Here is a 13,730-nt window from a genome sequence, read left to right on the forward strand (position 1 = left end):
CCATCATGTCACAGTTCCACAAATATTGAACATTACAGCCACTCTCGGGTGGGATACAATTAGTTGATGATTAAATGATTCTCCTCAACTTACATGTCTTCAGGTTCCAATCCCATCAGCTGCTTTCGGACCAACAGTAACTTGGCTTCAAACTGTGGGATTCTCTGTATCCTCTGCATCAGGTCACCAATTACCTGAGGAGTAAAGAAGGTACAGTTCCCAAAAAGTCCCAGTCAATGAGCAATGAGAATGATAGTCATAGAGCGATACAGTGTGGAAACAGGCCCTTCAGCCCAAGTTGCCCACACCGATCAATGTGTCCAACTACACTAGACCCACCTGCCTGCGTATGGCCCATATCCCACAAAACCTGTCCTGTCCATTAACCTGTTTAAATGTTGGGATAGTCCTGGCCTCAACTACCTCCTCCGGCAGCTCGTTCCATACACCCATCACCCTCTGTATGAAAAAGTTACCCACGAGGATCCTATTAAATCTTTTCCCCCTCACCTTAAACCTATGTCCTCTGGTTATTGATTCCTCTATTCTAGACAAGAGACTCTGTGCATCTACCCAATCTATTCCTCTCATGATTTTGTACACCTCTATAAGATCACCGCTCTTCCTCCTGCGCTCCAAAGACTAGTCCTAGCCTCCCTCCTCCCAACTAGCCTCAACCACTCCCCACCTGCTCGACTCCTCGACTTCTGTGAAGAAGCCGGGTGGCCGCACTCTGGGTCGGAAGTGGACGCGGTCAGGCCGGCGGTTAACGTGGTTGAGCTCGTGGTCGAGAACAGGCCACGTGGGGGCCGGAGGACGGACTTACCGCCAAGAACAAATGAGGGCCCGGTGTGGGGGGGGGGGAGGAAGGTGGGGTGTGGGAGAACAAAGGTGGACCCGGCGTGATGGGAGCGCCGAGAAGTAAGGGGGACCACAATGAAATGTGTTAGAAATGGTTTGTATAAACCTGTGCATACCTTGTAAAGAGTCTCACTGTGAAATGATACTTCCAAGAATCAGTACATGGATTACAGCCATACGCAAATTGGAGGAACAGCACCTCATATTTTGCTCGAGCAGCTTCCAACCCAGCGATATGAATGTTGAATTTAGTTTAGTTTAGAGATACAGCGTGGAAACCGGCTCTTCAGCCCACTGAGTCCATGCCAATCAGCGATCTCCGCACACTAACATTATCCTACACACGCTAGGAACAATTTACATTTTATACTCCCTACAGCACGTTCCAGGCACCCGCCAACCTCTGTGTAAAAACATTTTCCCCGCACGTCTCCTTTAAACTTTGCCCTCACCTTAAAGTTAGTCTTTGACATTTCCACCCTGGGGAAAGGTTCTGACTGTCTACCCTATTTATGCCCCAGGCCAGCTGCAGCCACCCCTGTATGTCCAGTCACGCCAGCACTTCCCGAGAATCGACCTCTCAGCTGAGTGGTGCCAGATGAATACTCACCCGTACAATGACGGAGAAGAGGGACCTGCAGCCAGGGCCCAGGCTCACGTATGGATCCAGCACATACTCATCCAGCTGAGGGTGAGGGAAGAGTGCCACTTCTGAAATCACCGATGTTATCTGAAGATTCAAGTCGTAGGGCTGAAAGGTAAACAACAATATGGCTGTAATCTGCAATATAATCAGGAATTCCTGTTTAAATAGAATAACTAGTGGCACTGAGCATTTGGTCACTCACTGAGTGTACACTCAGCATTTGGTCAGTGATTCACAATCACTTCATTACAGTGGAGAATTCTGTGCCACACTAAAACAGAGTTCATCACCATCAGGGCTCCAGACTCTACAATGCTTTCCATGAACTCTTTGCCTTCCTCTATCCAACTCTTTAACACCCTTCTTTGAATACACCTTCTTAATCAATAAATCTCAACCACTACCCCTGTCATAAATACCCACAGCCTGAGCGTTTAGATTAGAGATACAGTGCGGAAACAGGCCCTTTGGCCCACCAAGTCCACGCCACCCAGCGATCCCCGCACACTAACACCATCCTACACGCACTAGGGACAATTTATAATTATACCACAAGCCAATCGCCAACAAGCCTGTATGTCTTTGGAGTGTGGGAGGAAACTGGAGCTCCCGGAGAAAACCTATGCAGGACACGGGGAGAACGTACAAACTCTGTACAGACAAGCACCCACAGTCAGGATTGAACCCGGGTCTCCAGTGCTGTAAGGCAACAACTCTACCACAATGCTGCCTAGAGGGAGAACTCCAAAGATTCATAACTCTGTGTAAAGATATGTTCACCGTCCCCCAGTCCCAAACTGGTTAATGGTGTGAGATTCTGCAGCCATGGGGAAAAGCTGCAGCCCACACTCTCAGTGCCATGAAGGATTCGATACTTCCCAATGTGATTATGGAATAGTACGCCGGCTTGGGTGGAAAATCGTTTGACAAACAGACCAATTGGTATAAACCGGACACAAAATGCTGGAGTGACTCAGCGGGACAGGCAGCATCTCTGGAGAGAAGGAATAGGTGACGTTTCGGGTGGAGACCCATCTTCAGGGTTCTTCTCCAGGTGTTACAAGCCGTAGCCCTTCACAACCATCAATGATTTGGATGGAGAAATTAAAGATTGTACAGAACATATGGAATGAGTTGCCAGAGGAGGTAGTTGATCAGGTACAGTACAGTACACTACAGTAACAACATTTAGAAGACATTTGGACAGTACATGGATAGGAAGGATTTAGAGGGATATGGGCCCAATGCGAACAGATGGGCTATTTTGGGGCATCTTTGTCGGTGTGGGCTGGTTGGTGTGAAGTCCCTGTCTCCGTGCCCTGAGTGAGTTGTACATGTTGTGGATTCTCGTAGATCAGCATGGCCAGTCTCAGTATCTTCGAACAGCTCCTGCAGAAATCTCACGAGCACATCATTTATAACCTGGTGCTGCGGAACCTCAGTGACCGACGTTACCCCGAGGAGGCGGCTGCAGACAGTGAACTACTGGACGAGGCAGAGTAAGGAACTGGGAGAGTTGTCATTAGTGACAGTGATGGTGGGAGCGCTTGGCTGGGCATGAGAGGAGCTGCTTCTGTGAGGATAGGGGACAAATCATCCTTAACACTGGGGCTCCACAAGGCTGCGTTTCCAGCCCCTTCTTTACTTGTACACCCACGACTTGTACACCCACGACTTGTACACCCACGACTTGTACACCCACGACTTGTACACCCACGACTTGTACACCCACGACTTGTACACCCACGACTTGTACACCCACGACTTGTACACCCACGACTTGTACACCCACGACTTGTACACCCACGACTTGTACACCCACGACTTGTACACCCACGACTTGTACACCCACGACTTGTACACCCACGACTTGTACACCCACGACTGTGCAGCCATGTACAAATCTAATTCCATTTTCAAATTCGAGAACAACACCTCCATTGTGGGCCGGATATCAAATGAGCAGAGTTCAGGAAGGAGATGGAGAACCTGGTGTCCTGGTGTCGAGACAACAACCTTTCTCTCAATCTCAGCTGGATGGTCTTCAGGAAGTGAAGCGGTTCACATACCCCAGTTTGCATTGACGGTGTCGAAGTAGAAATGGTTAAAAACTTCAAATTCCTAGTAGTCAATATCATTAATAACTTTTCCTGCACCACCCATAGTGTAGCAACGACCAAGAAAGCTCACCAATGCTTCTACTTACATAGAAAGCTTCGGAGGTTCAGCATGTCCCCATCAGACAAAAGGTATAGAAGTGTGAAAACGCACACCTCCAGATTCAGGGAAGGCAACTGCACCATCCTACCAACAACTAGAGAGCAGTCCTGAACTACTATCTACCTCTTTCAAGACCGTCGGACTATCTTTGATTGGACTTTACTGGCTTTATCTAGCACTAATCGATATTCACGTTATTCCCTTGATCGTGTATCTGTACATTGGGACGACAGATGGCACAATGGGCTAAGTGTTCGGCTGGCGACCGGAAGGTGGCCGGTTCGAATCCCGCTTGGAGTGCATACTGTCGTTGTGTCCTTGGGCAAGACACTTCACCCACCTTTGCCTGTGTGTGAATGTGTGTGAATGTGTGTGAGTGATTGGTGGTGGTCGGAGGGGCCGTAGGCGCAGAATGGCAGCCACGCTTCCGTCAGTCTGCCCCAGGGCAGCTGTGGCTACAGAAGTAGCTTACCACCACCGAGTGTGACTGAGGAGTGAATGAATAATGCGATGTAAAGCGCCTTGAGTATTAGAAAGGCGCTATATAAATCCCATCCATTATTATTATTACATTGTGAATGGCTGATTGTATTGTCTTTCCGCTGACTGGTTAGCACGCAACAAAAGCTGTTCACTGTAGGTCGGTACATGTGACAATAAACTCAACTCAATGAAGTAAACGCCACTTTGTCGCAGTAAGCGTACAGCATCTCAGGGCATGGTGAGTGCTACAGGGTTTCTCCACCCATGGAAGGACTTGAGTTAACATTCAATCCAAACCATGGGCACTCCAATATGCGGCACTCACTGACACAGCTCCCGGGACACTGTCAGTCAGTTGCACAGCACTGCCTCAATACCAGAGTGCCACCCTGGCACTCCAGCACCATCTCCATGTACACACAGCCCTGGGCAGGATCCTTTTGCTCAGGGTCGAAATGGAGCCAGGTCCTGACTGTGAGCTGAGTGAGCCCCCCCACATTGAGCTGGGTCTGAGAGTGCACTGCGTCAGGCAGCACCACCGCTCCCTCACCCCGACCGTCCAAAGAGAAAGGACAAACAACGGTGTAAGGATCTGTCCTGTCCCCTCACCCATTACCTGCTGTGGGTCCTGTCCTGTCCACGTTACCTGGCGCAGGTACTGTCCTGTCCGTGTTACCTGGTACAATAGACAATAGGTGCAGGAATAGACCGTTCGGCCCTTCAAGCCAGCACCGCCATTCAATGAGATCATGCCTGATCATCCCCAATCAGTACCCCGTTCCTGCCTTCTCCCCATATCCCCTGACTCCGCTATTTTTAAGAGCCCAATCTAGCTCTCTCTTGAAAGCATCCAGAGAACCTGCCTCCACCGCCCACTGAGGCAGAGAATTCCACAGACTCACCACTCTCTGTGAGAAAAAGTGTTTCCTCGTCTCCATTCTAAATGGCTTACTCCTTATCCTTAAACTGTGACCCCTGGTTCTGCACTCCCCCAACATCGGGAACATGTTTCCTGCCTCTAGTGTGTCCAAACCCTTAACAATCTTAATGTTTCAATATATCCTCTCATCCTTCTAAACTCCAGAGTGTACAAGCCCAGCTGCTCCATTCTCTCAGCATATGGCAGTCCTGCCATCCCGGGAATTAACCTTGTAAACCTACGCTGCACTCCCTCAATAGCAAGAATGTCCTTCCTCAAATTAGGGGACCAAAACTGCACACAATACTCCAGGTGTAGTCTCACTAGGGCTCTGTACAACTGCAGAAGGACCACTTTGCTCCTATATTCAATTCCTCTTGTTATAAAGGCCAACATGCCATTCGCTTTCTTCACTTCCTGCTGTACTACCCCTTTTCCCAACTTGACGCCACTTAGATAGTAATCTGCCTTCCTGTTTTTGCTACCAAAGTGGATAACCTCACATTTATCCGCATTAAACTTCATCTGCAATGCATCTGCCCACTCCCCCAACCTGTCCAAGTCACCCTGCATTCTCATAGCATCCTCCTCACAGTTCACACTGCCACCCAGCTTTGTGTCATCTGCAAATTTGCTAATGTTACTTTGAATCCCTTCATCCAAATAATTGATGTGTATTGTAAATAGCTGCGGTCCCAGCACCGAGCCTTGCAGTACCCCACTAGTCACTGCCTGCCATTCTGAAAGGGACCCGTTAATCCCTACTGTTTGTTTACTGTCTGCCAACCACTTCTCTATCCATGTCAGCACTCTACCCCCAATACCATGTGCCCTAATTTTGCCCACTAATCTCCTATGTGGGACCTTATCAAATGCTTTCTGAAAGTCCAGGTACACTACATCCACTGGCTCTCCCTTGTCCATTTTCCTAGTTACATCTTCAAAAGATTCCACAAGATTAGTCAAGCATGATTTCCCCTTCGTAAATCCATGCTGACTCGGACCGATCCTGTTACTGCTATCCAAATGTTCGGCTATCTCATCTTTTATAATTGACTCCAGCATCTTCCCCACCACCGATGTCAGGCTAACTGGTCTATAATTCCGTTTTCAGACCATCAGGCCCTGGGGATTTATCAGCCTTCAGTCCCATCAGTCTATCCAACACCATTTCCTGCCTAATGTTGATTTCCTTCAGTTTCCTTCAGTCACCCCAGATCCTCTGGCCACTACTATATCAGGAAGATTGTTGGTGTCCTCCTTAGTGAAGTCAGATCCAAAGTACCTGTTCAACCCATCTGCCAGGTCCTGTCCTGTCCCCATTACCTGGTGCAGGTCCTGTCCTGTCCCTTCCCGTCCTGTTACCTGGTGCAGAATCTGTGACATTCGGTCCAGCAGCATTCTCAGGAAGTCTCCTTCGTAAAAGTCGACAACTGGACGGCAGCGTTCCTGAGCACCAGGACGTTGAGGCCGACTCCACGTTGCTGCCCTGGCGCAGCATCCCTGGAACTGCAGGCATGAGACAGGTGGGATACGGGCAACAGCACCCGACCACCCGCGCAACGTGTGTGTGGGACACTGGGCAGAGAGGGCAAAGGTGTGTGGGACACTGGGCAGAGAGGGTAAAGGTGTGTGGGACACTGGGCAAAGGGGACACAGGTGCGTGGGACACTGGGCAGAGAGGGTAAAGGCGTGTGGGCCACAGAACAGAGAGGGCACGTGTGTGTGGGACACTGGGCAGAGAGGGCAAAGGTGTGTGGGACACTGGGCAAAGGGGACACAGGTGTGTGGGACACTGGGCAGAGAGGGTAAAGGCGTGTGGGCCACAGAACAGAGAGGGCACGTGTGTGTGGGACACTGGGCAGAGAGGGCAAAGGTGTGTGGGACACTGGGCAAACGGGACACAGGTGTGTGGGACACTGGACAAAGGGGACACTGGACAAATGTGGGACACTGGGCAGAGAGGGCAAAGGTGTGTGGGTCACAGAATAGAGAGGGCACAGGTGTGTGGGACACGGAATCCATTTGGTAGGATGACCCTCAACAGTACTGATGTACAGAGGTATCTCGGGTCTGTCTATAACTTCCTGAAAGTGGCAACACAGGCAGAGAAGACAAAGGGTGGTGGGTGAATGGAACAAGCTGACAGAGGAGGTAGTTGAGGCAGGGACTATCCCAACATTTATGAAACAGTTAGACAGGTACATGGATAAGACAAGTTTGGAGGGATGTGGACCAAATGCAGGCAGGTGTAGCTGGGACATGTTGGGTAGTGTGGGCAAGTTGGGCTGAAGGGCCTGTTTACACGATGTATCACTCAATGACTCTAAGAGGTGTATGGTATGCTCACCTTCATTGGTTGGGACATTGAGCATAAGAGCCAGGAAGTGACAGTACCGCTTGGTTAGGCTGCATTGGGAGAATTGTGTGCACTTCTGGTCGTCCCATTACAGGAGGGAGGAGGCTTTGGAACGGCGCAGAAGAGCTCCCTGGATTAGAGGGTATTATCTACAAGAAGTGTTTGGACGCACTTAGATAGTTTTCTCTGGATTACTGGAGGTTGAGGGCAGACCTGATAGAAATATATAAAGACGTAGATAGGGTGGACAGGATCTTTCCCCCCAGGGTGGAAATATCAAAGACTAGAGGACATAGGATGATGGTGGAGGTAGATATGAAAGTTGCTTTCAAACACATGGATATGCAGGTGTATTGAGGGATTATGGATCACCTGCTGGCGGTTGAGGAGTTTATCTGGCATGTTCGGCACAGACACAGCGGGCTGAATGGCCTGTTCCTGTGCTGTACTGTTCTATGTTCTGTTGCAACATAATTTCCACAGACTGCACAGCAGTAATGCAGCAGGGAATCAAAGAGTAAACGTTTTTGCGGTGGCCCATCTTTAAAAGTGCAGGAGCAAAGCAAGGATGGATGTGTAAAAATGTCAGAAAGACAGGAATGTTTGTCCCAGCTGTGGCTGGAGGGAAAGACTCCCACAGTATTCAACAAGCGAGCACAGAAGGCTGTGGACCAAGAGCTGGTACACGGCCGGTATAGGTGGGTAGGTGAGGGCCGCTGGCATGGGTGTGCTAGTTCACAGAGCCATAGTCTGGGTGGTGTGACATAATCAGCCAAGAGAAGGCATTAGTCACCCAGCACCCTGCTTGGTCACATCCAATGTTTCATTCTTTGGATCAGGGTTTCAGGAAACAGCGGTCACTCGGTCTGCGCTGTTGTCTTACCGATCGATGGGCATCCACGAGATAGGTGTCGTAGCCAGAGCCTGCCACCAGGTGCGAGGTCTTCACTGCATCAGGAACCAGACACAGAAAGCTGCAACACAACGCACACAAGCTAAGGCTTTTGAAATGGAGAAGAGAATGTTGGTGCCCTGCAATTTCCCTGCACCCTTCAGGCCGGCCACAGTCAATTAAGTGCTTTTGAAGTGTAGTCACTATTAGAATTTCGGAAACACAACATCGAATTTAGGGTTAGAGCTATAGAGCATGGAAACAGGCCCTTTGGCCCACCTTGTCCATGCCAACAAGGTCGTCTTTCTGAGCTACTTTCTCTGGCAGCTCGTTCCATACAGTCACCACCCTCTTTGTGAAAAAGCGTTCTCTCACATCCTCTAATTGAAATTTGAGATAATCCTCTTCACTGTCCTGCACTACCATCAACTTCGGTGGTGTCTGCAAACTTACCATGTCATCCAAATCGTTAATATAAATGACAAACAACAGCGGAACCGGCACCCACCCCTGCAGACTCAGGAAAACAACCCTCCACTACCACCCTCTGACCCTTCCACCAAGCCACCATTGTATGGAAATGGCTAACATGTGATCTATTCTTCCAGACTGGTGTAACATGCAGGACTTTTTCAAAGGCCTTGCTGAAGTCCACATAGACAACATCTACAGCCGGCCCTGGTCAATCTTCAGGATCCTTGGTAAAAAGCTGAATCAAAGTAGTGACACATAATTCCTCGCACACAAAGTCTTGCTGACTATCACTATGGAGTAGAATGGAGATGAAGAGGAATTTCTTTATTCAGAGGGTGGTGAATCTGTGGAATTAATTGCCACAGACAACTGTGGAGGCGGCCAATGGGTATTTGTAAGGCAGAGATAGATTAGTTCTTGATTAGTAAGGGAATCAAAGATTAGGGCGGTCAAGGTGGCGCAGCTGTAGAGTTGCTGCCTTACAGTGAATGCAGTACCGGAGACCCGGGTTCGATCCCGATTACGAATGCTGTCTGTACAGAATTTGTATATTCTCCCCATGACCTGCGTGGGTTTTCTCCGAGATCTTCGGTTTCGTCGCACACTCCAAAGTCGTACAGGTTTGCAGGTTAATTGGCAAATGTAAACATTGCCCCTAGTGTGTGTAGGATAGTGTCAATGTGCCAGGATAGCTGGTCGGCACGGACCCGGTGGGCCGAAGGGCCTGTTTCCCCACTGTATCTCTAAACTAGGCTAAACTAAATCATGGGGAGATGGCAGGAGAATGGAGTTGAGCGGGAAATATCGATCAGCTATGATCGAATGGCAGAGCAATGGGCTGAATGGGTTAATTCTGCTCTTATGCCCTTATCAACTTATGAGTAGTTCTTGCTCATAACATCTGAGAGTGTGGAGTCCTTTGCTGAGGGCGGAATAGTCAAATATTAGAGTACAGCTTTAAATTGAAGGGAGATGCGTGGAACAAGTTTTGTTTACACAGAGATGGCTGGAATCTGCTGCCAGGGTGGAGGTGAAGCAGACACAATAGCCACATTTAAGAGGCATTTAGACAGGCATATGAAGGGAATGGAGAGAGAAAGCCGTGCAGATGTAGTTAATTTAAAGTTGTATTATGGTTGTTATAAATATCATGAGGCAGATGGACTGTTCCTGTGCTATGATCAATGTTCCCATATTGCCTTTTTACCACTCTCAATACAAGTAGATACTTTCTAATGTAGGAAGTTCCCGAGGAACAGAAGATCTGTGTAGCCCCAGGCCAGTGAATCCGCCCACTGGTCTCCCAAACACTCACACACGTGTACAGGTTGTACAAAAGTTGGGGGTTTGTAAGGCGAGGAGCATCTTATGTAGAAATGTTTAGAAATATAAGCATCCCATTGTTAATCTTATCAATGTATCTAAAAACATACACACAAAGTTCCTTAAGTTTAATGTACAGACGGGTTAGTGCAACAGTTCAATAGGAATTTATTAAGCAACCAAATACTAAAAAAAAGACAGAAAGTGCTGGAGTAAGTCAGCGAGTCTGGTGAACATGGATGGATAGGTGACTTTTTGGGTCGGGGCGTTTTTTACTCTGAAGAAGGGTCCTGATCTGAAACATCAGCTAACCATGTTCTCCGGTGATGCTGCCTGACCTGCTGAGTTACACCAGCACTATGTGTGCTTTAAAAACCCCCCAGCATCTACAGTTCCTTGATGGCTGTGGAAGAGGTGATAACAAAGGGATAAATGGAAGTGGACACTGGAACTTGGAGGACGGCTGGGGTGGAGAGAGGGGGAATGCACGGGTTACTTGAAATTGGAGAAATCAAGGTTCATATCACTCTGTTGTAAGCTGCCCAAGCGAATTCCTGGAGAACATGGATAGAGGTGAAGTTTTGGGGCGGGATCCTTGACAAGGTGTGCCTACTTTGAAGAAGTTCTCCTCCTCTCTCCGACCTCCATTTTGACTGACTGGAGGCAGGAAGCTGAGAGAGGCCACTCATTCACTGACCTGTGGACTATTCTGTTCACCTCTGGTTTTCCATTGGTTTTGGCTGCTGCTTGCGTTGTTGCTGGTGCAACCAGCCAATCCGCGGCTGGGAATCTGCTCCCGACGTAGATATCCGTAAAGAAAGGATCATCTTCCAGTTCCCTAGGAGTACAATAGGAGGAGAGCCAGGTCAGTCCGTCATTGGGTACATGCCCACCTATGGACAGCAGAGCAATCTGTGGCACAGAGTCAGCAATTTAATGGGATCACAGCAGTTAAATAAAAACTGTCCACTCCAATACTATTTCCCAGCTTTGATTTTATTTGTTAATGTGTGGCTTTGTCATTGAGCCATTTATTGCCAATCTCTTGTAAAGAAGGCAATGAAACCATACTGAACAGTGGCACGGTGGTGCAGGGATGGAGTTGCTCCTTACAGCGCAAGAGACCCGGGTTCAATCCTGACTACGGATGCTTGTCTGTACCGCTATAGTTCCACACTGTGTCTTTAAAACTAAAACTAGAACTGCCTCAGTTGGAGCAAACTGCAGTTCTGATTGCACCATTGGACAAGAGAGATAGCCCAAGCCCATTTCCCATAGTAGAAATGTAGTGTACCTGGACTTTCAGAAAGCATTTGATAAGGTCCCACATAGGAGATTAGTGGGCAATATTAGGGCACATGGTATTGGGAGTAGAGCGCTGACATGGATAGAAAATTGGTTGGCAGACAGGAAACAAAGAGTAAGGATTAACAAGTCCCTTTCAGAATGGCAGGCAGTGACTAGTGAGGTACCCCAAGGTTAATTTCCGGGATGGCGGGACTGTCATATGCTGAGAGAATGGAGCGGCTGGGCTTGTACACTCTAGAGTTTAGAAGGATGAGAGGGCATCTTATTGAAACATATAAGATTATTAAGGGTTTGGACAAGCTAGAGGCAGGAAACATGTTCCCGATGTTTGGGGAGTCCAGAACCAGGGGCCACAGTTTAAGAATAAGGGGTAAGCCATTTAGAACGGAGATGTGGAAACACTTCTTCACACAGAGAGTTGTGAGTCTGCCTCAGAGGGCAGTGGAGGCCAGTTCTCTGGATACTTTCAAGAGAGAGCTAGATAGGGCTCTTGAAGATAGTGGAGTCAGGGGATATGGGGAGAAGGCAGAAACAGGATACTGATTGTGGATAATCAGCCATGATCACATTAAATGGCCGAAGGGCCGAATGGCCTACTCCTGCACCTATTGTCAATTGTCTATTACAGGAGGGATGTGGTGATTCTGGAGACAGGTGCAGAAGAGGTTTACACGGATTATACAGTTATTAGTTATAAAGAGGGGGTAGACACAAAATGGTGGGGTAACTCAGCGGGTGAGACAGCATCTCTGGAGAAAAGGAATGGGAGACCCTTCTTCAAACTCATAAAGTTATAAAGAGAGGTTGGACAAACTTGGATTCTGTAATCATTAATCTGAGGGAAGCCCTGATAAAAGTATACAATATTATTGGAGGTAGATAGCCCGAGCCCTTTTCCACATAGTGGAAATGTCATACTCCAGAGGGCACGGGTTTAAGGAGATATCCGGGGGACAGTTTTAAAACGATGCACATGGTAAGTTATTTTACACAGAGATGACTGAAACATGCTGCCAAGGGGAATGGTGGAAGCAGACAGTATATTGATGTTTCAGAGGCATTTAGACAGACACATGAACAGGAAGGGAATGGAGGGACACAAAATGCTGGAGTAACTCAGCGGGGAGATTGCGGGACAATCAGCATCTCTGGAGAGAAGGAATAGGTGACGCTTTGGATCGAGACCTTTCTTCAGACTGATTCAGAATAGAGGGTATGGATCATGTGTGGGTAGAGAAGGTTAGTTTAATCTGACATCATGGTTGGCACAGGCATTGTGGGCTGAAGGGCCTGTGCTATACTGTCTTGTTCTTGCACCTTCACCTCACTAGATGAATGCACCACAGACCACTTCCACTGTGTTGTACTGCAGCTCTTCACAAACCTTGGTCTGAGTTTCAAACAAAGAAGCAGGTGGAAGTAGAGGACACAGCCGCCTCTTGGTAGAAATAACTGAAGCCGCTGGTTTATAAAAAGGTACAAAGTGCTAGAGTAACTGAGTGGGTCAGGCAACATCCCTGGAGACCATGGTTGGAATCCTTGTTCAGATTGAAGAAGGGTCGCGACCTGAAATGTCCCAATCTATCTTTTTCCGAGATGCTGCCTGACCCACTGAATCACTCCAGCACTTTGTGCGTCTTGGTAAATTGGCTGAGGATTGAGCCTCTGAGACCCAGGAAGAGGTGCTAGACAAAGAGGGCTGCCAGCACAGAAGCAGCTCCTCTCATGCCCAGCCGAGCGCTCCCACCATCACTGTCACTAATGACAACTCTCCCAGTTCCTTACTCTGCCTCGTCCAGTAGTTCACTGTCTGCAGCCGCCTCCTCGGGTCCGCTGTTGTGCGAGACGTAACGTCGGTCACTGAGGTTCCGCAGCACCAGGTTATAAATGATGTGCTCGTGAGATTTCTGCAGGAGCTGTTCGAAGAATCTGAGACTGGCCATGCTGATCTACGAGAATCCACAACATGTACAACTCACTCAGGGCACAGGGTCATGCAGCACGGAGACAGGAACTTCACACCAACCAGCCCACACCGACAAAGATGCCCCATCTACACTAACCCACCTGTTTGCGTTGGGCCCATATCCCTCTAAATCCTTCCTATCCATGGACCTGTTCAAATGTCTTTTGAATGTTGTTATAGTACCTGCCTCAACTACCTCCTCTGGCAACTTGTTCCAAACACCCACCACTCTCAGTGTGAAAACATTGCCTCTCAGGTTCCTATTAAATATTTCCCCTC

General features: G+C 48.4%; 1 protein-coding gene across 5 annotated transcripts in view; it reads right to left on the reverse strand.

Annotated features, from left to right (window-relative positions):
- The window catches only part of LOC116967431 (protein FAM160B1-like), a 56,815-nt gene that overhangs the window by 14,751 nt on the left and 28,334 nt on the right, over nucleotides 1–13,730 (reverse strand). For 4 of the 5 annotated variants that reach the window (XM_033013987.1, XM_033013983.1, XM_033013986.1 and 1 more), the window contains 6 exons: nucleotides 13,271–13,434; nucleotides 10,875–11,015; nucleotides 8,372–8,462; nucleotides 6,495–6,638; nucleotides 1,472–1,612; nucleotides 94–194 (listed from right to left, as the gene is read on the reverse strand). In XM_033013987.1, the coding sequence (XP_032869878.1) occupies nucleotides 94–194; nucleotides 1,472–1,612; nucleotides 6,495–6,638; nucleotides 8,372–8,462; nucleotides 10,875–11,015; nucleotides 13,271–13,434 (782 nt within the window). The remainder of the gene's footprint in view (nucleotides 1–93; nucleotides 195–1,471; nucleotides 1,613–6,494; nucleotides 6,639–8,371; nucleotides 8,463–10,874; nucleotides 11,016–13,270; nucleotides 13,435–13,730) is intronic. The other variant, XM_033013985.1, reaches the window with a different exon arrangement.

The sequence above is a fragment of the Amblyraja radiata genome, chromosome 39, assembly GCF_010909765.2.
Source record: "Amblyraja radiata isolate CabotCenter1 chromosome 39, sAmbRad1.1.pri, whole genome shotgun sequence".
In the NCBI taxonomy this organism is placed as follows: Eukaryota; Metazoa; Chordata; class Chondrichthyes; order Rajiformes; family Rajidae; genus Amblyraja; species Amblyraja radiata.